The sequence below is a fragment of the Prenolepis imparis genome, unplaced genomic scaffold, assembly GCF_030444845.1.
Source record: "Prenolepis imparis isolate NDT839.2.m4 unplaced genomic scaffold, iyPreImpa1.0 SCAF_1, whole genome shotgun sequence".
Lineage (NCBI taxonomy): Eukaryota > Metazoa > Arthropoda > Insecta > Hymenoptera > Formicidae > Prenolepis > Prenolepis imparis.
Window position 1 is genome coordinate 19,443,322 of NW_028141159.1, and position 27,431 is coordinate 19,470,752.

The 27,431-nt window shown below is 35.7% G+C and overlaps 1 protein-coding gene and 1 long non-coding RNA gene across 3 annotated transcripts in view; one reads left to right on the forward strand and one right to left on the reverse strand.

Annotated features, from left to right (window-relative positions):
• The window catches only part of Cv-c (RhoGTPase activating protein), a 218,669-nt gene that overhangs the window by 22,765 nt on the left and 168,473 nt on the right, over nucleotides 1-27,431 (forward strand). For both annotated transcript variants that reach the window (XM_083036275.1, XM_083036282.1), the window contains exon 2: nucleotides 11,040-11,199. In XM_083036275.1, coding sequence (XP_082892401.1) covers nucleotides 11,086-11,199 — 114 coding nt within the window. In that variant the 5' untranslated portion in view covers nucleotides 11,040-11,085. The remainder of the gene's footprint in view (nucleotides 1-11,039; nucleotides 11,200-27,431) is intronic.
• LOC145939767 (uncharacterized) lies at nucleotides 15,276-18,866 on the reverse strand. Its single transcript, XR_014425893.1, has 3 exons — nucleotides 18,552-18,866; nucleotides 15,579-15,892; nucleotides 15,276-15,499 (listed from the first exon to the last, which is right to left on the reverse strand). It is a non-coding gene; the product is annotated as an uncharacterized LOC145939767 (long non-coding RNA).

A 27,431-nucleotide genomic window follows, 5' to 3' on the forward strand; every position in this document is an offset into this window, starting at 1 on the left:
CGTCGGGCCAGAAATTTTTCCAGCTGTCATACGAAAGTTTGCAATAACTTTTTATATATTAATCCTAGCGCTTCGAGAATTCATAGTTATTGGTAGAACTCGTCCGGTGCTACCCAAAATTGTTAAAATAACTATAGAAACATTAAAAAAATTTTTATTTATTGTCGAAAAATTTCTATGTCCCGGGGAATAAATAATTTTTAGCAGTTCTGATAATCAGGCTTGGAGAATTAATAGTTATTGATAGAACAAGTAAAAACGTGGAAACCGCATGTCTCTGTTTATTATAGTTTAAAAGATATCGATTTATTTCACTTTTATCACTTTTCCGTCGGGCCAGAAATTTTTCGACCTGTCATACGAAAGTTTGCAATAACTTTTTATATAACAATCTCAGCGCTTCGAGCATTAATAGTTATTGGTAGAACTCGTCCGGTGCTACCCAAAATTGTTAAAAAAAATATAGAAACACTAAAAAAATTTTTATTTATTGTCGAAAAATTTCTATGTCCCGGGGAATAAATAATTTTTAGCAGTTCTGATAATCAGGCTTGGAGAATTAATAGCTATTAATAGAACAAGTAAAATCGTGGAAACCGCATGTCTCTGTTTATTATAGTTTAAAAGATATCGATTTATTTCACTTTTACCACTTTTACGTCGGGCCAGAAATTTTTCCAGCTGTCATACGAAAGTTTGCAATAACTTTTTATATATTAATCCTAGCGCTTCGAGAATTCATAGTTATTGGTAGAACTCGTCCGGTGCTACCCAAAATTGTTAAAATAACTATAGAAACATTAAAAAAATTTTTATTTATTGTCGAAAAATTTCTATGTCCCGGGGAATAAATAATTTTTAGCAGTTCTGATAATCAGGCTTGGAGAATTAATAGTTATTGATAGAACAAGTAAAAACGTGGAAACCGCATGTCTCTGTTTATTATAGTTTAAAAGATATCGATTTATTTCACTTTTACCACTTTTCCGTCGGGCCAGAAATTTTTTAGACCTGTCATACGAAAGTTTGCAATAACTTTTTATATAACAATCTCAGCGCTTCGAGCATTAATAGTTATTGGTAGAACTCGTCCGGTGCTACCCAAAATTGTTAAAAAAAATATAGAAACACTAAAAAAATGTTTATTTATTGTCGAAAAATTTCTATGTTCCGGGGAATAAATAATTTTTAACAGTTCTGATAATCAGGCTTGGAGAATTAATAGTTATTAATAGAACAAGTAAACTCGTGGAAACCGCATGTCTCTGTTTATTATAGTTTAAAAGATATCGATTTATTTCACTTTTACCACTTTTCCGTCGGGCCAGAAACTTTTCGACCTGTCATACGAAAGTTTGCAATAACTTTTTATATATTAATCCTAGCGCTTCGAGAATTAATAGTTATTGGTAGAACACGTCCGGTGCTACCCAAAATTGTTAAAATAACTATAGAAACATTAAAAAAATTTTTATTTATTGTCGAAAAATTTCTATGTCCCGGGGAATAAATAATTTTTAACAGTTCAGATAATTAGGCTTGGAGCATTAATTGTTATTGATAGAACAAGTAAAAACGTGGAAACCGCATGTCTCTGTTTATTATAGTTTAAAAGATATCGATTTATTTCACTTTTACCACTTTTACGTCGGGCCAGAAATTTAAAGTCGACCTGACATACGAAAATTTCGTAAAAGTGAAATAAATCGATATCTTTTAAACTATAATAAGTAGAGACATGCGGTTTCCACGTTTTTACTTGTTTTATCAATAACTATTAATGCTCCAAGCCTAATTATCAGAACTGTTAAAAAATTTTTATTCATCGGGATAGAAATTTTTTGACGATGAATAAAAATTTTTTTAATGTTTCGATAGTTTTGTTGACAATTTTGGGTAGCAGCTCACGAGTTCTACTAATAGTTATTAATGCTCGACGCGCTAAGATTAATATATAAAAAGTTATCGCAAATTTTCGTATGACAGGTCGACTTTAAATTTCTGGCCCGACGTAAAAGTGGAAAAAGTGAAATAAATCGATATCTCGGAAAATATAATAGATAGAGCCATGCGGTTTTTTCTAGTTTTATCAATAACTATTAATGCTAATGATGAATATTTGGCTCTCTTTAAAATAATTAATATCGATACTTTGTAGCGAACGCTATACAACGCAGATCAGTATTACGTATATTAAATAAGAGAATTTGTACGCTCATATGTTTATGATATAAAAATAATTTTTAAATAGTGTATTATCAAAATATACAAGCCATGAATTTTTGGCTCCTTTTAAAATATTTAATATCCTTTTAAACTGTCGATACTTTGTAGTTACAAGAGATTGATATTTAATATTTTAAAAATAGCCTAAAATTTATCGCTTGTATATATTGATAGTATATTGATTGCAGATTATTCTTATATCATAAACATAGCGTACAAATTTTTTCATATAATAAATATAAATTCCGCGGCTACAAATTATTGATATTTAATATTTTAAGAATAGCCAAAAATCATCCATTGTATATGTTAATAGTACATTGATTGCAAAGTATCTTTATATAGTAGACATTTTGTATATGGTTTATATAGTGTTTATAAAAATAATCTAATAATAATATAGCATCGAAATATGCAAGCGATGAATTTTTGGCTTTTTTTAAAATATTAAATATCGATACTTTTTAGCCGCGGACCCTATACAACGCAGACTTATATTACGTATATTAAATAAAAAAAATTTGTACGCTTATATGTTTATGATATAAAAATAATCTGCAAGCAATGTACTATCGAAATATACAAGCGATGAATTTTTGGCTCCTATAAAAATGTTAAATATCGTTACTTTTTAGCCGCGGATCTTATACAACGCAGACTTATATTACTATAACATTATTATTTTAATTTTTATAATATATTTTTATTTTAAAATTTATTTAGCAAATTAACGCTTTAATTAGCTGATTTCTTTCAAAAAATATTAATCAAGTTTAAACAAACTTTATATAAAAATTTCATTCTTTTTTATTTTTATATAAAATCGAGGAAAGGCGCGCGAGGAAGAAGTAGCGCTTGTGTTGTTTTAGTATATATAATTTTATATCAATTTTTTTCAGTTTTTAATAAATTTTAATCATTAGTGGCCATAATTATTTCCAAATTTTAAGATCGCTATTTAGATACCGTAATAATGTTAAGTTGACACGTTTTTTTTTTAATATTTTTTATTTTTGAACGGAGGAATTTATGTTTTTTTCCGTAATTTTAAACGCGCTTTTTAAAAAAATTTTTAATTACACTAGTGTGCACCCAAAAATTATTTTAAATCAGACAATGTTCTTTTTTGAGTGCTGAAAACGATGCCGCAAATAAATTTTCACTAGCACGTCAGGTTTCCGAAATAATTGAGCAGTTTTTTATGCAAAAAACTGCTTTTTGGCGAAAAATTGGCTTGCGGCATCGTTTTCAGCATCCAAAAATCTGGGTGTTAAGAAGTCTATCATAATTATTTTAGATATCTAATTTTATCGCAATCATTATATTATAAATATAAATATTATAATAATTATTTTAATTATATAAGATTTCAATTATTGTTATCTTAAAATCTTCCGTGTTATCCAACATTTCGAATTATTCATTCGAATCTAAAGTTAGAGCGAATTTCCTCTGACATTCACGGAAGTTACGGATGCTTGCGCGGGTGCGATTTCCGCGTGACAAAGGCTCGTTTCCTCGTTTCGTCTTCGTGGTTCGGCATACCAAAGTGCACGCTGGTACGTTAATTCCGACGGTAACAGGGCAGCGGTCGCGAGCGTAATACTTCGTAATTACCGGCCGTCATTATCGTGCTACTCGACTTGACGCGATGATTATGGTGCACCGGACAGAAGCAAATCGAGAATGCTCGCTGCATAGTGCGTGGCCGTTGCAGAACACCCTGAAGCGCGAGCGGGGGAAGGAAGGAAAGGATCAGGTAAGGTAATGCACCGGGTCTCTCCTCCCTTTCCGCCCCGATTAACGCCACCTGACAAGATCCTTCCCGCGGAATTATCAGTATGGTGGATTGAATTTTCGCCGGCAGCGATTCGTGTCACGAGCACTCGCCGTTATTTTACGGGGAGACTTGACGTTCTAATACATCGGTCTGTTAGACGTACGATATTCCGGTTAGCCAAAGTCTTTCGACATTAGTGATCGCGATTTCGAGTTGATTGCATCATCGTCGCGCAACTCTAGCTTACTATTGTAAAACGCCGTGAACATGAAAATTATTTACTATAACTACTTATCTCGACGAGATACTATTGCGCGCTAGCAATACTCGTCCCCAAGACTCGGCTCGCTTTTCCGAGACTCGAGGTCAGTACGTATCAGTAGTTCCATCCGTATCGACGCCATAAATTATTTATATTAGGAAACGTGCCGATAAAACCCTGCTAGAGTGGCGTAGTAGATAATGACACGAAAACGGGAAGCATAGCGGACACAGCTATTAGCTGGGTGACTTCATGCAGCGATGATTAGGCGCGTTTTATGCTTCTACGAATATTTTTACAACTTATTATAACGTTATTATAATTTTTTTTCGCTTGTAAAATAATTTTACGCGTTGGTGTAAAGTTTGAAATTTGTATTCGTAAAAATGTCGGTGATAAAAATATATGAAATGTAGATATCATTATTTTTTCAGTCGATGTAAGTACAGCTTATTTGATATGGAATCGTGTCGAGTTTGTTTCCTGTTTCGACCGTTTAAAAATCTTTAGCAGGACTCGCTTAAGCCCGTTATTACGGATGAAGTTTCTCACATTCTGAGGAAATAATCGCGAGGGAAGAAGAGGCAACAAAGTTCTTTTCTACAAAATCCTCCGCGGTCTCGGAACTGGTTTCGAGTCGGAACGGCTAATTGGAATTAAATGCAGTTCCTCCTGTCCGCCGTCGTCGCGTTTATAAACGGTCGAATGACAAATACCGCGATAGCGATAGTAATTAGGTATACACGATACCTCCATTTTCATCTAGCGGCCTTTCTCTTTCTCGACATCTCAACCGTCTTTCTGCCGCTGTTTAATCATACGAATCTCGAGTGTGCCTCAACGAACTTTGAAGTCCGAATAAACATTGACCTAAACACCACGCGGTTTCCCGTGTCGTTAGATGCGGATAAATTCATTAAACAGATAAAAATACGATTGCTGCGTCGTTTGATGAATTTCGTCGTTGAAAGTAGCACGAAGAATAAAGTCGAAATGTTGGATAAAAATGTTGCTCGCATATAAAATATAAATATAATAAAGTTTTTTTTAAACATGATTTTTTAGATTTTTTAAAATATGATTTTTTAGATACAAATTATCTTAAATGACAGTCGTACATAAATTTGATATACATTTGTCATCAACACGTTGATAAAAAAATTGATAATATATATAGTAAACGATACTTATATTATCTTGCATATATAATAATATTATCCGAGAGAGATATGAAGAATCTATCGGCTTACATATCGGTTAGATTGCCTGCGGTGGCAGGAATGCGTGCACTTGCTTAGTTATACTTTGTATTACTCAACTAAATGTACACAAACGTTTAACGAGCGTTAAATCCATAAAGGTGTTGCTGACACTACTGAGTTTGACGCCTCCGCTTCTTCGAGATATGCCGTTACTTTCTCGAGGTAGGATAGGCATCTGAAGCAAAAATTTTGTTACGTGAGAAAGAAAACGGCATTCTCCTGTGGTCAGTGTATAGAGCATATTATTTCACTATTTTTATTATCCATTCTCTAGTGAAATTTACTTTTTCTGTGTACTCTCTTATATTTCTTATAAATTTAATTTTATATTTTGCAAAATTATATCTGCGCATTAATAATATTATATTTATTTCTTATCTTTATCTTATATATTTTAATGCATCTCTAATTTATACACATTGCTATCGAGATATTTTTTATTTTTCAAACAAAATTAATATGTCTTTCTAAAAGAACAAAGAACTGTAGATTCTTTTTGAATTAGATCGATATAAAAAAATATACAAAAAAGATTGTCTTGTCGACAATCTAAATGTTTTTAACATTATCAATGTTGAAGAATAACGTTTCTTTATGCTCAAATCAATAGGAATAAATTAATGTCCGATTCTGTGTCACTCGATGACTCACGCGTGGCATCTCGCAAGGAATTAGCATGACATTAGGCGTTAGCTTACAATTCACGAATGTACACGTTGGATCGTAACAATGTGCTGTTAAACCACTGAATCTTTGAATTTTAACAAGGGTGTGGCCTTATCTGCGTATTTCACTGGTTATCGCATTTTGACGTTGTCGAAACTGTGATATTTGTAAATAGATTCTGTATTCGTGTGGTTTAACATTATTACTAACTCAATAGCGACGTGATATTTTCGGGAGGGTCATCATTTTTCTGAAGAACAGAAAAGTAACCAGATATATTATTTATTATAGAACTTGATATGCTAAAGTTTTACGTATTGTAAAGTTTTACTACAAAAAAATGTTAATACATATAATATTTTTATGTAACTTACGAAGTTATTCCACCGTAAAAGTTGCGTAGGCGAAAAGATAAATTTCCTGCTAAAATAAAATTAAAGAGCTCTTGAGATGAATCTTGAATATATTTCAAAGATCCTTCTAATCAACATTATTTGATATTTGGTTGCGTTTGACTTTCCTTTATCTTTTTTTTCTGTTTCTTTTGTTATGATGATGCCTGCCGCTTCTTTTCGGGGAATGATGTCAATAAGTCTAGACGAGGGAAATAGTTCAGTCCGCAATTCACGTAGCCGAACAGCTGCGGAGGTTAATAGGCTGATCATCGTGTGATTCGCATACTTAGTCGAAACCTACATCTTCGACGAATCACCAGTCGCAATTTTCTTTTGTGAAACGTGCAGAAATTTTTCGGACGTTTCTTTTTTTTGAGGGCGTCCGAATGCCAATCATACTAAGCCAAAATGGTTAATAGAATTAGCGGCTGCAGCTTATTAGAATGCACCGGGTCCGCGCGAGCTAAGTATAGCTAGGGAATAACTTAACATAAATTACAAGGTAGAGATAACGGTCGTGATAGCGATTAATTACGGATTAGTCTGACAGACGGATATGCTAATAAAACAAACAGTCGACAGTCGTATTTCTCAGATTTGAAACGGCGAATAATGCGAGTTTATGGGTAGTTCTAAACGGCCGCGCGAACGCGTTACATAAAATATCAGAAGCATTCCTCTCCTTCTCTCCCTCCGGAACAAGGTCCCATGATTACGAGTGTTGTCGATGCACATGCACAAGACACACGTTGATGCAATCCGGCACGGATGTCGAGCGCTGCATGGTAGTTCGAACGACCGCAATTAACCTTACGTAACTCGTGCCTTTCCTGGTGGATCCTTCTACTCTTCGTGGCATCAATCAAAAGATAAACTGCATGCACAATACCTCGATGCGTATAGAAGGAACCAATGCGAAATATATCGCGCGACCTCTTAGCGTGTTTTCGCATATATGCTATTCTATTTTAATTAACTAGTGCATAAAGCACGATGATTTTATAATAAATTTTAATTTATTTCTAATTGTATCAATTTATTTTTTTTTAAATTAATAATTAATTAATAATCTGACAAAAAAGTCTTTCAAAATTATAATGCACTATCCTTGCAGATGATTATTCTCGTTATTGCATATACTTAATGTTAAATCGCTCATTATTTTCGTTTACGTGTACGATAATAAAAAACGCGCTATAAAAAAGAGGTGAAAACAGCTTTTTAAAGTTCCAATTCCGCGTAACAAATATATCATGTAACACTCGGGATTCTTATCGGTCAAATTTACGATTTCGATTAGCACGAAGCCATCATGTGCGCCTTTCTGATGGCGAGAAGACACTAAAAACAATTATCGTCGACGTATCGCACCTCGGGGAGAGCCAAACTCCGAAAGGATAAAAATCTCGCGAATTAAGTTATGGCCACCCACGCGTGCGAAAATATTCGAATATTTTGTTTCCATCTAAATGGCAAGTCTATACATCGACGTGAAAGTTCGATAATCATGAAAGAAGTTTCATTCTGATAAGAACAGCGTTTCGCTTTCTTTCTCTCATTTAAATTTACTCACCTCACGGTTGCTTCTTTGTTGCCGAAACTTCTACGAGCCGAAACTTCTACGAGAAGGAGGCCTGGGGAGGCATCGGGCAACAAAGGAGCAACCGTGAGGTGAATAAATTTAAATTGTTTAATAGTTACATTTAGATATTTTAGAAATATCTTCGATATTGAAGGTACGTTTTTTTATCTAAAAATTGCAGAACTCTTTCAAAAAATAATCAGGAACTATATAACTATTTAAAAGAACCTTAAAACTCTGCTCAAAACTATTGGAACTCGATATGTAAAAAAATGTGAAGTTGGCACCCTTATTTTTTGAAACTGATTTTCGTTATCGTAATGACCGGAACTATTTCTAAAAATTATCAAGAACTCTTCCTATGGTTCTAAATAACTCAGAACTCTTAACAGAACTATGATAGCATAACATATAGGGGTGTCAACTTCATACACCCAGTTATCCTAAGTTTCAGATTTTTGTTATTTTATTACAGTTTTCGTATAATTCTGAGCCTATTTATGCATTTTTAAAGAATTTTAATTATTAGAAGTATTAAACTATTTTTTAAATTTAGGTTTTAGTTACGAATAAAAATAAATAAAAAATAGAAATAATGTTTATAACACAATTTTTTTAAAACAATTTTTGTTTTTTAAGATTTCAATATTCGCAATGTTTAAATTATCACATTTGATTTCCAGTAATTTATTTTTTATATTTATTAAAATGGGATTGTACGATTATTAGTTAACGTGATTTCCTCGAGAAAAAAATTTCGTTAAAGTGTTAATTTCTTGCGGAAGTTAAGCGCGACCATTATCCGGCGTGACCATACTTAACATGCGACGAGCATCATCGTTCACCTGTGAAATCACCTGACGTATTGGCTGCCGCGATTAGACATCCGGTGATTTTCTAATGTTACGTGTGCGGGTAGGCGACTCACACATGTTCGCATGTATGACTTCATTGTTGGTGGGTTCAGTGATTGTAACGGCGGTATTGTATTCTTGAAGCGGGTCCCGATGTGATCGATTCGTAATCTCGCGATCGCCGTGTACATAGATCTGCATTGAGATAGACGACTTATTGTTAGTTGCAAATGTAACCGAGTAAAATACGATCGGCAGATTTAATTACGCCGATATGATTTATTTGATGCGTTGCGTAACTTGTGCCAAACAATGCCGAGAAGTGTTGTTATTTTCCTTTTAAGCTTACTTACTTCTAAGCAATTCTATACAGACATAAGAGAGAATGGTTGACCCTGAAATGTTTTTATCGCGATATATATTCTATTCGAAGACACGTGTAACTGCAAGTAGTTTTGCAACTGCTATAAAAATTTATGAGAGTTCCAGATAAGATAAATTATATTTTTTACCATATATAGGTCGATATTATCTTGAAATTAATAAATCGTAGAATCTTAGCCACGATATAATGGATCGCCGTAATGTTTTTCAACGATCGTAAAAAATCAACGTAATATTATACGAGAATAATTTTACAATAATTATAAAACTCGAGTTAAAATTTCATATTTATTAGTAGTAGTGACATCGCTATCTTCGATTAAACATTTTTTTTGCAGATGAATAGATATGCGTTATGATATAGTCATACGATAGTTGAAAATGAATATAAAATGTAATGTTAATTATTAGCGCAACCGCCGGAGCGTAAAGCCACGTCGTATTTTAGTTTTACTATCGTACCTGTCTCGATGTTGTATAGCGTACAACTTCTGTGCAGAGATATCAATCCGTCGCTGCCATATTTCTGCAACCGCAACTGAGCGAAATGGGAGGAATTATTTTACCAAACTGCATTTTATGCCATTTCATATTCTTTATGTCACCATGTATTAAAAACATCAGCTCGCCTACTTAATGATCGAGAACATTTACAGCGGTCATTAATTGGTAAACATCTATGGAAAGTTAACAAAACATTCGATTTGCAAAATTATATTTACATTATAGTTGGTTCTGCATATATAATTTTTTTTTCATCGTGTGAATTATTATTTATTATTTAAAATATCGATTCATGCAGATTGCTTCTCTATCGTGATTTGTCGGAAATTTAATTTTTTTACGTGTTTACGGATTAACGACCGATAATGTGCACGAATGAAATACGCGTTACGGAAAATATTTTTTTTCTGTAGAGAACGATCGTGTGTCCACGGATCGTTGCGAATGATGATGCAATGCGATACAATCTCGAATTGTTATATACAAAGTACCGAGCACTGATTTCAGATTAGCCTATCTCAGGTGCGGTTAATCTGCACGAAATATAATTAGCTTCAGTGACTAACCGCTGGCGCGGCCGCTAAACTTAGCCAAATGCAATCATAACAGCGCAGGTGGTCATTTTATCCTTTTCAAGTGTTTGACAAGCCCCGAGATTATATGGACCACGCAGCGCGATGCGAAGCGGCAGCGGCCGCGCAGTGAGTCACGCCGGGAGCTAATTATAATTCTTTTGCCGCGAAATACACTCCTATAGGTCTCCTTTTGCCTCTTTTCGCCCTTTTCACGCTCTCGATTAAGCACCGTTCTCGGTATGCGTTACAATTTTTTTATTGCATTATTTTTTTATCGTCTCCGTTATTAACGCATAATTAACAGTTCGTAATGGATAAGATGCTTGTCGTTTTAGGCTTCAACTTTTTATTGGAACCAAATTAATCAATTCACTTTTGATAAATTGCGTCCAAATTGATCTTGATTTTTATTTTTATACATATAGTTGAAGTTTTATATTTTTTTTACAAAAATTTAATATACTGTTAAGCATATATATCGGATAAATAAATCTGCTGCCGTTTTATTTTTTATTATTATTAATTTATTTATTGTTTATGATGTTGCAGGTGTACGAGAAAATGCATGTAAAATCATCGAGGTGACCGTGAAAGCATGGAGACCATGCAAGAAGGTGGTGGTCGTTTGCAAAATGGCAAGGTGACGCGCGAGAGGACAACCGAAATGGATCCGTACAGAGAATTGGAGCTGTATCTCGCCAAGGTTAAGGTAAGTCTTTATATATTTTTATCTCTCGTTTATAATCGCCAGAAATTATAAAACTTATGAAGATTTTAAGAAGTCAAAGAACTTCGCAATTATTAAGCTGTTGTAGCTGTATAGCTACATGAAGGAAATTTTAAATATTCTTGAAGTGTGTTTACAAAATGCGATCTTCAAATCAAGATCTTTAAATTAAATAAAACATAATCGTATTGAATATATATTATTTAGGTCACATTAATCAGATATTAGTCGGAAGTTGAAATCTAGTTACAGTAATTTTATTCAAGAGATAAATTCTAGAAAAATTTTTCTACACTTTTTTCGACGCTTCTTTGTGAGATTTTTTAGTCCGATACCCTCATTTTATAATTAAATTTTCTGATAAATTACATCGCGTGTAAGCGTTAAGGAGTTAATCGTACTTGAAATCTCTCGTTGCCTGCGGATATGATTAATCATCGCGTGCATATATATCACTCGCGTATTCAAAAGTCCCACCCATATTCTATCTCGATTCCATACGATTAGGCGTGCTCTTTCGCAACATTTCGCTATTAAAAGCATGTTTCTACGGATCGTGAAAGGTTGCGACATAATCGCGTTTGTACGAGTGGACCTTTAAATGAAGAAGACGAAGATCGGCGTTGATTTAAGAAGGTCGAGTGAAAAATTGACGCCCACTTTCTCTTTATGATAATCGATTCTGATTCCGAGGAACCGAGTCGGCATCTTAGGCCCGAAACGGAAGATTCGAGCGGTGAAAGGGATCGGATATCGTGAGCTTCGCCCATAATATTTTTCATTATCGAGCAGATCATCATAAGAGCGGAGAATTTCTCTCGCCTGACGAGCCGACCAAGCGTGTGATTCCGTTCTGATCGATTTCTCGTCTCTTCCTTAATTAAACAAGTCGTTTGATTCGATTTAAATCACGCGTGCCTTGTTCAATGTACACACGACATGAAAAACTGTCCCTTGAAATCTCGCAATCCTTCGCGAAGGATCACTCCTTTAGTATAGCCATAACAGCGCTCACTTAGCAGGATCATAAAATCGATCGGCTTTATCGATCGTTTCGTTGATCGTCAATGGCGAAGCATGGCGCGACAAATTAGACGCGACGTCGACGATCGCGAAATCACGAGACAAGTCGTAACTCGTTCCTCGCTTCGTTGGTTGTTTTTTCATGTTCTCTTCCTGGTCCAGATGTTTATACATCTGTTTTAGAGATTTTACCCAACTAAACGACTCCAATAGCACCCGAGAGCACGAACCGGTTCTTGTTTGCGAATTCGCGTAAGGTGCGTTTGACTACAGGTGTCACCCATTTACGTTTCCCCATGTAACTGGTTTAAATATTCATTAGCTATTAGTTATATACTTGGAAAATCTTTATAGTGCCAGAAAATGTATAAATATTGCCAATATATTCTAATAGTAATATTAATTTCATATATACAAATAATATAATAATATTTTACATATATTTATAAATCAAAAAATAAATAAAATATTAACATTTTTGTTAAAATGTTAATCAAATATGCAAATGATTATTATATTAATTATAATATCAATATTAATTATAAAATCACCAACTGTTACCAATTTTTCTTGATAGTATAATTTTCTCCACATCTCTACTATTCGTTTTACTTTCTAAAAATAATTTTAATTCATAGATTAAATCAATGTATTAATTTAAAAAATCTTAATGCAATTTAACTCGATACATCGCAGTCTGTAATAAAACTTACGAAAAATGCATTAGATAATTTTCCGTATGTATCGCGGAATTTGATTATCAGCTGTTGCCGCAAGAGTTTGCTTTTGTCGTTTGCTCGCGACGTGTTTGCTCATTTTGATCGGGTGTGCATGCGTGCGTGCGTCGCGTCGGTTCCGCATCGTCCTTCGGTGCATCGCGAGTGCATCGGTGCATGTCGATGCAGCGCAAACAAATAAGAAGAATCCTGCCGCGAGGGGTGCGAGGGAGGAGATGGTGGCTCATCGTTAAAACTAGTTGCCGCGGAAGTCGTCTCTTCTCGGCCTCCTACTATTTCTCAGATAGTGCCTGCGAGTGCTGCTACCGGTCGGCACGGTGTACACCTTAACGTGGTCTTTACGAGAAACTTATAGCCCCGATATAATCGGACCCAATATCGTTTCATGAAGGATTGACCACTTATCGGCTAACGAGTGATTTGAACTTCAAGGCTGCCATAGATTCATCTGCATATCGTTTTCCCGTTTAAGTGGGACTATCGTAACCGATAGTAACGAAGTTATAAATGTCATCGGTCAATCCATTTACCTATATTCGATATTAAATCATACTGCAATCTGATTTTTAAATATTGAAATTTCTATTTTAATAATTAATTTAATAATTAAATTATTTATAATTTAACGTAATATTATAATGCATACAAAAAATTATTGTAAAATTTCTTATATCTCGCGCGGGTTTGTTATGATTCTTTATTTATTTATTATTATGAGTTTAGATTACTATTTTTAATTTTTTTATTTTTTCGCGTATGAAAAATAATGATTCAATTAATAGCATGTTTTGTAGCGTGCACGGTGCATATTGAGTTTCACGCTTTTTTTTCTTGTTATATCACATGCGAGAGAGCGCGACACTCCGCATTCTCCCAAGCTGAAAGGCAGATGATACAAACGGATCTTCCTCCGCTCATTCTTTTTTCGCACTTCCCTTTCATTCGCACGTTTTTTTTTTTTTGTTGTTTTTTTCAACCGTGTGAACTGAAAGGCGTTTATTAACTAAACGGATAGAGTAGAAGCCGCACTCATGATCGCCCGATTCCGCTTGCGATCCTTGACCCCTGCAATGGGTGCTCTGTCTGCTTTCGGAACCTGGAGGAGTCTGGATCGCTCGGACATTAATGAAAGAATGTAGATCATGATTCTATTGAAAGTTAAATTTGAAAGAATTACTTGAGAGTAATCTCGCATTCTCGTATTCGCGATTGTTTCAATCGAATTAACATCAGTAAATAATAAATTCTGCAAATAATAATTTCAAGATATGTGATATAGAATATTCAATATGATATAGTACAACAATAAATAATAGATAATAGATAAATATTTTGTTTCATAGTATGAAAAAGTAATAAATAATAGTTTAACGATAACATTTCTGAGTTTACTCTACAATCATATCAGTTGCATTAATTTAGGATGTTAAATTATTGTTATTAGGCTTATTTGATCGTTCTATTAATTCTGATTAAAATTTTCAAAGTATCGTTAGCGCAGTTTACCATTTACTAGATTAAGCTTGCAGCTTTTCAAGGTTTAGGTTAAACAAGATCTGATCTCTTTCTCGTTTTCTCTTTCGCGCGAGGGAAAACGATTGATTCAATCGTGGCATATTTGGTCGGCAGCGGCGACCAGACTGATCGAGAAAACTTGTTTTGCGTCTCAAGTCCGCAAATGTGCGCCAAATTTAGCGTCGCGGTCCGTGTTTATGGCGATACCAGCGCGCGAATCTTTGGATCATAGTTTCTTCCATATATCCGTATTTCTCTGCAGAATAAAATCTCCAATATCATAAAATCCTTGCATTTCTTTGTTTATTTATTAATTAATTGTGAGTGATAATATAAAATATATCTATGTTTCAACAAAAATAATTTTTGGAAAATCAAGGATCTTTGCGAAAATAATTGACAAGTTTTTTCTAAGATCGATTTAAATTAAAAAAATGTTGATAATAAAAGAAACACAATTAAAGATATTTTTTTAAATATAATTGTTTGAGAGATATAAAGACCATAATTAAATTTACGAAACGTAATTTTTATTTTTGATGAATTTTAAAATAGAAATAAGATACAGGAATTTTAAAATAAAAATAACTATCTTTGTTATACATATAATGAAACAAACTTTTCACGAGTATCTCTCTTCGTGCTGTCACTATCAAAGAGATTATAAAAATTGCTTATAATTAATTTCTTTTTATTTATGCAAAAGATATAAAATCAAGGCTGGACACTTTAATTTATATTTATTACAGTCATTTTTATTGATATTATATTAACGTTGATTGCATATATAATACATATCTGTCTCAGAGTTTGTGGATCTTCGTTTTTTTCATTATGACAAGAGATATGAGTGTCATATATATAGAATCATGTGTAACAAGATCTCACATGTGTAAAGCAAAGATATAAAACTTATTTTCCTTTTGTCCTCGGAATCACTTCATCCAAATCGCTGGAGCGTTCGAACAGACACAGTCTTTCGATGATATCATTGTGATGATGGGAACCTAAAATAGATACAAGTAATATTCTCGGTGTTTCAATCGATATAGAAATCAAATGTAAATTTCGTGCATCGACGCCTACGTGCATTTCTAAAGTACAAGATTATATCTCGATAGTGAAGCGGTGGATCGTGAGATCATTTTCGACGACCCACTGACAGCGAAGTTCGTTTGTAAGGGCTTGCTGCTCCAGGGCGCGCCTTCTTCAACCGCAAACATTTCCTCGCGTTAAGCAATAATCGCGCTAGTCTACAGATCGAGGCCTCGGTAATCGTTTGCACGGCAAGTTGCCGTGACGGTGATCACTGTTCCCGCGAAGCACGTGTTAGTGGGCAACTAGTCGTAATTACTTCAATCTTCCAAGAATTGTAGAGGTTTAATAATCTGCTGAATAATCTTTAAAATATTTTAACGAACTAAATATATGTATTACACATATAAATCAAAATTATTTTGAAAAAATATCGCAAATGCAGCGATATTTTTTAATATATTGGAGTTGAAGTATAATTTCAATTAAGTTTTATCTTGCAGTTTGCATTTTTATGACTTAAAGAGCTGTTAAGGCCGCACGTTGAACAGCCGAGCAGCTGTAATAAATTTTGCCGTGAAAAATCATTCCCGTCCGTTCGACGACGCTATCAATTCGCGGTTGGTCCTGCGCGATTCGTTCGCAGAGGGCGGCGGCTATAACCGCTTAAAACGGCAGTTTAATGCAAATACACATGTGCAGAAGGGAAGCACGTTTGGTGCACCGATGCCACGGCCTGCCCGAGGTTGCGGATAATAATCAGAACGGAACGTAGCGACCTCAAGCCGTAAACGCAAGCGCCCCGACCGGCAGCATTTCTATCTGCATAACTATCTCCCGATCTCGAACGTAACACGTACAGCCTCGCGAGGCGACGCATCTGAACGCGGAATAAATTCGTGACCGCGGACGTTTTGCGCCAAACTGATTGAAGTTTCAAACCATGGCTATAGACTCCAAAATTATTCTCCTCAATTGCGCTGCATCGATATTTGTATGAAAAATTGCAAAATGTTTCAACTTTAAAAAAGATATTTTTTCGATATTCTATAATATTTTTCATGATAATTTTTACCTATTTAATATAATTTTTTTATTTTTATAATCCTGAAATATATTTATCAATCTAATTATTAAGAGTGTTACACATAATATTATTATTAATGTTTAGAGAAAGAAACGTGATGCAATGAATAAATGTATAAATATTGTGGAATTTGTGGCTGTCATTCAAAGATTTAATTAAAGGCTTCGGACTTTTGGATATTAATAAAATCTATAAGTTAACGAGAATTTTGTGCGAAAGACGGTAAAGATATCTGCATCCGGGATATCAAACGCATCTCCAAAATCCACCGTGAATTAATACTGCGAACGTTCTATAATAAAAGAGCTTCTTCTCGAAAATCGTAGCCGGAGATTATATGCGGCAATAAATTCGCAAATAGGTTTCGCTTTGCATACGAAATTGTGTATTCGCGACGACGGGCGGGCGCGTCGCGGATCCGAGAAGCTTATTCGTATTAAATTACCGATGAAGAACACGCGCGTGTATATATATGCGCGGTTCACGCGTGAGAATATATGCTGAAATCAGCGGTTGTGACGATATTCGAGTCAGTCACAAAATCTCTCTCTCTCTTTTCTGTCACAAACATAGACATATATTTGCACCTATGCACATCTCGCATTTGTTATATATTTCTGACAATCCCCGCGGATCTTCTTGATACCTTGATATAAATCAATTCACTTACCGTCGCTTTTATGTAAAAAATCGAAATTCTTCATTGAATGTGACGTTATCTTAGCTCAGATATTATTTATTCAAATTTATGGTCGTGTTTTCTACTTCGTACTACTTATAGTTATCTAACGGGTTGATTGCTTGATTGTTAGATTAAAGCTGGTTCTGGGAATTTCAGCCGCGATAAATCTCTAATTGAAATAAAAAAAGCGATAAATCGTTCCCGGAATTTATTGCAAAGGTAGTCTGCGCGGCGACTCCTGGAAAAAATAATTTTACGTAAACGACACACGAAGTCGGTTTATTTTACTCCTTCGGCGAAGACTGCTCGCACCTTTATGCGCGTTTACAAGAGATCGATGGTAGATCCGTATAAATTTTCGAGGAAGCTCTGGCGGATAAGTTTCACGGATAAAGGACGGGCACTTCTCACGGCCAATCGCGCGAATCTTTTGCACTTGATGCGCCGCGTATATACATCGACGCATCGCCACATAAATCGTACGCCAAAGTGAATCGCGATAAAATCTTCGGATGCAAAATGGGTAAACTCTCGGGCTCAGAATGCCGCGTCTGTCCGTGACGACAGGGCAACAGAATGGGCAGGGAACGTTGGAATACGGAATAACATCCGGCTAGGGAGTATCTCGGAGCTTCTCGATATTGTCAGGCTCTGGAATTCTCTCTCTGGTAGCTTCCATCTCTCGAAGACGTCTTTTTCGTGTCTTGTTTGCCATTCTGTGGCGTAAGAACAGTCGCATTGTGTGCTACTGTATTTTTTAATATTTCTTAGTTATATCGATTATACGTCTGACGTATGTATCGTCTTCCGGAAATTACAATCTCTAATATTTATTTTTACTATTGTTGTATAAAAATTTTTTTGCAAATTTATAATAATTTATTACACATTTCAAGATTATTGAAGGAGATGTATTTAAAAAGATTATATATTCCTTTTCTATATTAAAAAATTTTTGTAATTGATTTTAATAATTTATTAACAAATTATTGTATTATTAATTGCTTATCTAGAGTTTATAATGCATAACTTTAAAAATAAGACATATGCAGAAAGATATAAGATTGTAGATATAAAAATCATTAAATTTATGCAATAAAATAAAATCGACTGAAATCTAGGTATTGCAAATTAATCATTAAAATTGTTTTGGTTCTTTTTTTTTTAAATTCTAAGAGAGATTGTAGCAAATTAAGAAAGTCCACACCTGTGCCCGATAGAGGTCTTGATAGTTTGACATTATTTGCATACGAACTTGGATGTTATGTTGGAATCTCAAGGCTGGTCGTCCTTTCCCTCGAAGATTGCAATCTCCGTGCATGATCTGCGTGCATCGATCGCGAGAAAAGCTCTCCGCTTTGCGAATGATTCGATTTGGCGCGCAGTAAATCCAGCGAAATATTTTTCCTCTGAATGAAGTCGAGCTGACTCACTCGATGAACTTGAATCGGCCGATTAATTGCCCGCGTTGCAAGAGTGATGCACGTATTACTCGCTGCGCGGATGATGTCACGTGCTACGGAGCACTCAAGGAAGCGGGGGTCCAATTACAAAAGTCCAAACGAGGACAAAGAAAATTGGAGCTACGTAGCTTTAATTGTGATTAAAGAAGAATAGAAACACACATTTAATATGCAAATCGCGCACGCGTATTTTTCTTGCGACAATTTATCAAATTCGAAAAGCGTATTATATGTAAGATACTTTCACAGCTGCACTGACCATAAATTTTATAATTGATTTGATTATCAAATTAACGACTATTTAGGAATAATTGGATTCGAACGTGTTGCAATTGGAATGTTGAAAATTCAAATGTGGTTTTGCGATTCTTATAATAATGTTGCGAATCTTAATTTGATGACGCGTTCGGATAAGCGAATCGTCGAGATAAACTTGTCGGGTTCGTGACATAGAATTTTTTAATAGGTATCCAAGCTTGGTATGTGATTACTAATTATCATACGAACATTGAAACGATCCAATTCAGATCCTATTGCTCTTGAAAGTAAACACGGTCCTGTGCACTTACGTGTTGTCTTGGGAAAAGTGGTCGCGCCTGATAACTTCGTGGGAACGATACGAGCAAAGCCGTATATGTGTATGCATCGATTACGCGATCAATTCTACAATAGTACGATTTTCAAATATTATATAATGGGAAAAGGTGTAAATTGAATATCTCTATCAATATTATTTTTTATAAATGTTGACCGAACAGTTCTGTGATTAATCATGTTCGATGCACGCGATTTGATTCATTAAAGCGATGTAAGCAATCGATATTTTCATCAAAGCAATTTATAATCATAGATAAAATACAACACACATTCAACTTCTTTATTAATGGTTAGTGAATTGGTGAACGCTAATTAAAACACGATTATACATATACTGTTGTTTTAAAGAATTAATAATTATTTATCATTTAGACATAATGCATTCATCAAAGCACGTTGTTTAAATATTGTGTTATATATGTTAGTAGACAAACAAGACATAATTTATTTTATATTATATAATGGTGAATTGAGAAGTTTATAAGCGGTACTATTGCAAATCGCGGCCAGCAGATTGTGTTTCGAAATCAACGAGATCGCGGATTGATCAATTTTTTTTCAATTTTGTAAGAAACGTGGAATTCTTTCTCGCGTTTACGATCGGCCGCGCGCGCGCGATCGTTCTCTCGAATTCCTCAATGACTTCTTTGTGCCAGCCTTGGTTACTTTCACTTTTCATCTCCCGGCCATGTGACCAGGTACTGTCACATTCCCCGCGAAATGCACACACGCGCGAACGCGCGTGCATTCGCAGCTGCACTCCCTCGCTTCCGCGCTCGATCGCATATGTTGCGCGCACGTGGGGGACAAGATATGCGCGTGTGTGGGTGGAAGTGTAGGACTGCCGTACATCCGGTTGGGCGTGTCGGATGGGTGCTCGAAAAACGGTTGCGTTCCGTACCTCGTTAACGCGAATCGGATGCAGTTCCTGCCGCAGGACTATGTAGAACGCAACTACCTTCCGCTAACGTTGAATGCACTTCATTAGTTGACTTATTGAAAGTGTCCAACGTTTCCGACTTGGATATCGAAAAATATATAAAGGAACTGTTAGCGTAAATTGGAACTTATTCATTCGAAAAGCATCGCAAATATAAATAAATTATACATATGTATATTCTATTCTGCATTAAATATAATATTTAATAAATCTAATATTAAATGATTAATATATATTCTAAAATAAAATATTTAAAAAAATTATTTGGAAGTGCACTTGGATATAGATTTTTAATAAAATCAACTTTTCAAATGTCGCATTTTAAAAGATTTCGTAATCGAAAAGTGAAACTCTCCGCTTCTGCTCCATTTAATGATGCAGTAACGACTCCGTTCTGTTCGAACTAAGTCCACGCTGAGAAGGTTAATAACCAGACCAGGGGTCATCGGGTCGCATAAATGTTTTTTCTTCCGCCGGCGGGCCGCGCGTCGCTCCTCGCGTATTATCAATTTGCAATGCTGATAAGATGGAAATGCCCGAGCGGATTTGTAAGTCGAGTCGCGACGTAATCGGCTTCGACCGCCGCGAACGATGAAAGCGATCCGGTCTCTGCTGACGAATGACCGATTGCGAGTCCTTCTTTACGCTTTGATGCGATCGCGCCATACATCTACATAGCACTTTTTGCATATATCAATGACATGATTTCGTAAAATAATTTTTTTCATATAGTATTTATGTAGCATCGACTTTAATTGTCAACATTTTTCATCAATATGCACTTGTCATTTTGTTTATGATAGACGATGCAAGTATTAGATGCAATAATAACAAATAAACACGAGAAATGCTAATGTCAATGAACGAATAATGTCGATAAGATACGTAATGTGTGAATTGCAAGTCGAGCACAATGTTATTCGAGAAATTAAGTACGACAGCTGTTTCCTTCTTAGACCTAATTTTGCTTTGTTCGGTTCGTTTTTGTATGAAATGACAATCGAGACCGCTGCAGCCAATAGGAAAAATAGTCTCTGCGTCTAATCGGCCGCAATAAACTTGGAGCAAAATTATATCTATTCTCTGAATAAAAATCTAAGTCAAAGTGCAAATATGTGCAGCTGTTTATATATATAAAATTTGCTTAAATAACGTGTAAAAGACACATGAGTACGAAAGTTTATTTACATAATTCCGAATCTCGTTTTTAAAATTCCTCACCATATACTTTGCCAATAAACGCTCCTACGTCCTGCTAAATAAATTCGCGAAATCAACGGTAATTCGTAGAACTCGCGTGTCGATCCTGTTGCTAGCTTTCCGCACGGGATATTCTAGATATCGTTGTCGCTTTTTCTCAGTGTGAACGACCTCGTGAGCCAGTGCCGTCGAAATTAATTTGCCTTGCCTCCCTCCTTCCCTCTTCTCTTTCTCTCTACGAACCGCGTGCAACCCTCTCGCCTCTTCTCTTTTTCTAGCCAGCTGCGACGCGAGTCGTTCGCAACTGCGGTAGCGGTGGCAAGCAGATGCGAGCCAACGTGTGGTTAACTTGGAATTACATCCATTTAGCGGCGTCCCCGCATTTTGTGGGGCCGCTTTGTATCGTCAATTTGTTGCCGGCGCGACGCAATCGGCCGGACGCGTCGCCGATTCTGATGGTTAATTTGTTTGCGCGCTTGTCGTGCGCTTGTCACCGCGAAGAGCGGAGGAGAGACGAGTTTGCGAGAGCGGTGGGTGGTGACTGATAAACAGCCCTCATATGCCCGCTTATTGTACGCCTTTTCTGACCTACAAAGAAATCCTGTGTGTACCGTTACCGCACAGAATTCTAATTGCTCTTTTAATCATTATTTTATCGGTCATTTTGAAATCGATTTTCCTTCGACAAAAATATTGTAACACATATGGCTCTGCAATATCTAGTAATTAAAAATACAAATAATTGTCTCTAGAATTTTAATATAAAATTTATTCTCTCCCGGAAATATATACTACATCTTTTTTTTATCTGAAAATCTCTTTCAAACTTTGAAATTTCTAAAAAATTTTATTACTTTGATTCAGAGTATTTTCTGCATTTACGAGCAGGCGTCTAGATGCTAGAGTTTCCATACTTTTCGCGAATATATAGGAACGTAAATTGAGATGCACGGGAATATCGGCGCGTAAAAAGATATAGATATTGCCTAGAAGGAACAAGAAGCGGTGTACACAACGGGCAAGTAACATAGATTAGCTCTGTCCCGAGGAAACGTAACGTAACGGTATGAAATGAGAGGCTGGCGTGGCTATATAGCGATGACATAACATCTCGTCGGCACCGCCACCTTATAATCGCCTACGTGTTTAAGCTGCTCTCACAGCGTCTTTGTGAGTACAATGGAAAGATAGACGAAGAATCGTGCGCGGTTAATAAACAATGGTGCGTGTTCGTGGATATTTTTTTTCATATAAAAATATTTTATCTTTTCCGAATGTGACCGCTGGAATGTTTCATCCGATTAAATAGAATGAAAATAATTCTCGGCTTACATTAAGCGCCCATTCGACACGAAATATTTTCGTACTTCGCATTCAGTCGGCAACGGAATATGTAATGCGAAGATAATTCTCGTCGAGGATAAGGAATTACGTCAATGCATGAGCGTGTTTGCATAGCGAATGATAAAAGAAACCTCTCGTCTTTTTTTTCTAAATTCAAGCCATCTCAATAGCTACATCGCATAATTTTGCTACCAAAAAATCTCGTAGACATTTAGAATACATTTTTTTTGAATGTTTAACCGTGTTTCATATTATCTGTGGCGTAGAATCTGCTCAAATAATTTCCTGTGTCGAGGCACGACGTTGTCAATTAAAGGATATGTTACTAAAACTGCATAATAATTAATTCGAAGTATCTAATATTATCTCAGGTAATCAACACCGAGTGTGCGTTGATACATCCTAGAGAAGGAAATTGCAATGGTGCGCTTCGCGTCACGTGTATCGAGTTTCCAACGATCCGGCGATAATCGAGGTGTATCCATTTACGTGATTTAACCGATCGTGTTTGCTCGCTAAGTGGCATCACTTGCCAAGATTCTGTCACCTATTACCGCTATAAATTTTAACAACTGCACGCCGTTTGCTCATGTATTATTTCGCTGCCACGCGGTTCTTTTATCAATTTGCTCGTTACACGCAAAGTTTTGAGAATTTTCAATTTTTATAAAATTTTGATTTTTTCGAAAGAAAATTATTTTAGAATCATAAACATTTTTTTTAACGAGAAATGAACAAGAAAAACATTTTTTCTGATGAACAAAAAAATGACTGGAATATTTTATATATTATATATATAATAAAGTGGCGTATATAATAAAATTTATATTGGTGTTAATATCACATTTAAGAGGAAGGGAGGGAAGGAAACGCTAAGGCGTTACAATGTCACGTTGCTCTTGATTATCGCGGCCGCAATTTTTCTGCAGATAACGCAGAGCCGAGAATCTCACTCACGCTGCCCACCTGTTTGCCTATCGAAATCCCACTGGTCTACTTCGACGCATCGTATATTGAACGCGTGGTCGATATATATGCAATACGCATCTGCAATCCACTCGCAATCGCGCGTTGCAGTGTACGATTGCGCTATCGCCGAGCAGTGCTTTTATCGCTTGGTTCAACGGGTAAATAATGACGCCCGCGTGCTTTGCGATTTATGGCGAATCAAACAAAAGTTGCATAAAAGAAGAGGCGGCGTATTTATATGCAGTGCAAACAAGGGGAGCTCTGCGCGATAATTATTTGCAATAGCATACCCTATGTTTCGAATCTGCTGACACAATTGTTTTACACTATTGTTGCATTTATATGTATATATATATATTTTATATACATATACATTTATATTTTCATATCTATTTTTTTACATTATATGTACATATTTTTTAAAAATTTATATGTACATATTTTTTAAAAATATTTAAAAAAAAATGTAATATTCTAAATTGAACCAAACTTTCTAAATTTTAGAGGAAAAGAAGGAAGGGAAGGGGAGCAATAATTTTTAATGTTTCATATATAATCAATAGATAAATATACATGTATATACATACATGTATATACATATATGTATATACACATGCATTAATACCAAATATTTTTAATACATATAATTAATTATGTATTGAATGTTGATATTAAAAGCTGTGGAATTATATAACGCAACCGATCACGCGTAATTTTTGCGGATCGGTCCAGAAATCATGAGTGCCCGCATATTTTATTAAGATGTAGCCCGGGTTTTTTAAAGTCACGCTTTAATATTGTTACTTAAGTCGGATGCGTGTCGGGAAGTCACGTTGGTGTTTTTGTTACGATGTTAATCGGGCTGTAACGCTTTATAAGTGACGTAACCAACCTTCATTCGCGCGATCATGCGGTCAGTACTCTCTCGCGCGTCAGGTTAACGGGCGAAAAAGTGGACCCCGCCGAGGTCCTTGCACAGAGTGGCCGATCGTGTTACTTATTTTCGTTTCATTAAAATGCACATCTGCCTTGACACCGCTGATTATTATTTATCAAGGCTCTCTGACGTTCACGCATATCTCGAGGGTTAAAGCCGTCTGCTAATTATTTCATATACAGAAGTTTGACTTGCGGATCAACTACGAGAAAATGAGAATTGCTTGTTACACTTGTAGTTCGTTAATAACGCGATTCGTTGAATCCGCTTAATGATTGACATATGATATACGATACTATATCACTCTCAGACTACACTCTTTCTCTCGCTCTTTCTCCGTCTCTCAACAAAAACGTGGCGCAGACACGCGCGAACTTTGGAGTTTGATAAGACGATGCCTCGCGCTCTCGTGTTCGACATGTTTCTTTGGGCGTCACGGCAGATATAGCACTATAGAGCAGATTTATTCTCACGAAAATAATTAGATGCGAGCATCGATAAACGAGAGATAGTAGACTCTCTGCATCAAAAAGCGCCTAAGATTGAATTCTACCAAAGATGCGGATCTAATCTCACAATTTTTGAAGACATTTTCTTATGTATTAGGAAATTGTTATTTGTATTAGGCAATTTTATTTTTATTTCAATACTTTAATACAAGAACTGCAATTCAAACTGTAATATCGTGCAATTAATGGAGCATGGCATAGTTACATGAAAATCGGTGGTTTTATTCCAGCAGCAGCAATCTCTATCGCAGTGACGTATTTTTTATTTTTGATTAATTTTTACGTTAGTTAGCACGTACGACTGATATTCACGTAACGATCGAGTCGAAAAACGGTGTAGAAACGACGCGTATCGCGCTTGTGTGAAGTCAACTGTGGGGGTAGTCAACTCGCAGGGCTATGCGATTTAATGCAAGAATTATATACTGGCGTTTCTCATTAAAAGCGACCGGGAATGTCTCCGGGCATCCTCGTAACTCGTAAGTTGTCCGTAACTTTCCTTCCTTGTTCCGCGATAAATAACTCCTCCGCTTCGGTCGCGCCTCCTCCATGTGCCCAAGAGCATGGCCCCTGATTCTGAAAGCGAAAGAGAAAGAAAATATAAGCTCGAGGAGAAATGCAGCGCGCCGTTGGAAAATGAAAGAGATGGTCGGGGATAAAGATATCGAGAAGAAATAAATGTAAGATCACAGGGGATGCTTTAGAGAAAATGAGAGCGAGAGTAAACGGATTGAGATAGATGCAACAGAGAGAAAGATAACGGAAAAAGTAGTCTAGCAAGCAGAATTGAGGAATAAATTAAAGATCATGAATAGGAAGGCAATGAGTTTATCCCGTGTCGTTCTATCATCTTGTACAAAAAAAAAAAAACGAATCGAATAAATGAAAATAGATAAGGAGGAAGAGGCAGGATATATCGGGGATGTGTCATTATTTTATCATGCCTTTACTGTACGAGACGAAGCGGAAGAGTAGAGGTCGCGAACAAGAAGAGGCAGGAAAAGGAGCAAGAGAAGACTGAATCGACACACACATACACACATACATGTACACACACGCATCGCACATGTGATATCACTCTATCATCGCCTCGCGGGGTAACCAGGCAAGGCGATGTGATCGGATTATGGCTCGCGAACACGCTTAACGCCCGATGAAAATTTATGCCAGTACCGCGTCGTATCGGTACGGTATTTGCAAATAATTATGCGGGTCACTCTTGAGATTATGTAAGCAGAGCGCTCTCTCGTTCTTGCAAACTCAGAGAAAAAGAGAGAGAATCCTCTTCGTGAATGATAGCGTTAAATCTTAGCCGGACCGTATATGGATCGTGAAGGAAAAAAATATTAGCAATTCACATGTTTTCCAGGTTATCGCGCCCATTCCCTGTATATGTATATTAAGGATTAAACGGTTTTCTGCGGAATATATACATATAGTATGTATGGAGAATAATTTACGACTTACTTGCACTTCGTAGTGCAGATTTGCAGTTATATGTCAATTAAGGATTGAAGCAGACAGTTTATAATTATGAATAATAAATTATATTCACAACAAAATTACACTGACGTTAAAATTTATTAATATAAATGACATATAAATGAAAAATATTAGACATTTTTGATAACGGCATATAATATATATTAAAATGAAACAATATTAAATAACAAGATTCACATTGATTCAGAGAGAGTAATTAATTAAATATAAATCTCATAAATACACTTTAGGCATTGTTTGAAAAGGATAAAATTTAGTAGTCAACAAATTAATCAATAAGTATGATATCTAATAAGAAATGTGCGATTTTTTTACCCAACGCTTATCATATCGCGATTGAGTGGTGCCGGACTTTTACAAGCTGTATCTTGCGTATATAAATCACGCGTATACTTTCGCCAGAGAAATTCGTCGAGAATCTTTGATGCGTTGCACGTTGAGTCAACTGGTACGTTATGCCGCGATAATGTGTCGCAATGCATCAAGCGTGCAACAAGTTATCGTCGAACGAGCGGTATTTCTGCGAGAGGTAATTACTCGCAGACCCATGCATCGTTACCGCTGGGATAGCAATTAGCTTCACGCGCATGAGCGATTTCTAATTGGTAGTCCATTAAGCGCGATAGAGACCATTATTTCTCTTCCTATTTTATAACGAAATGGCGATACGCGA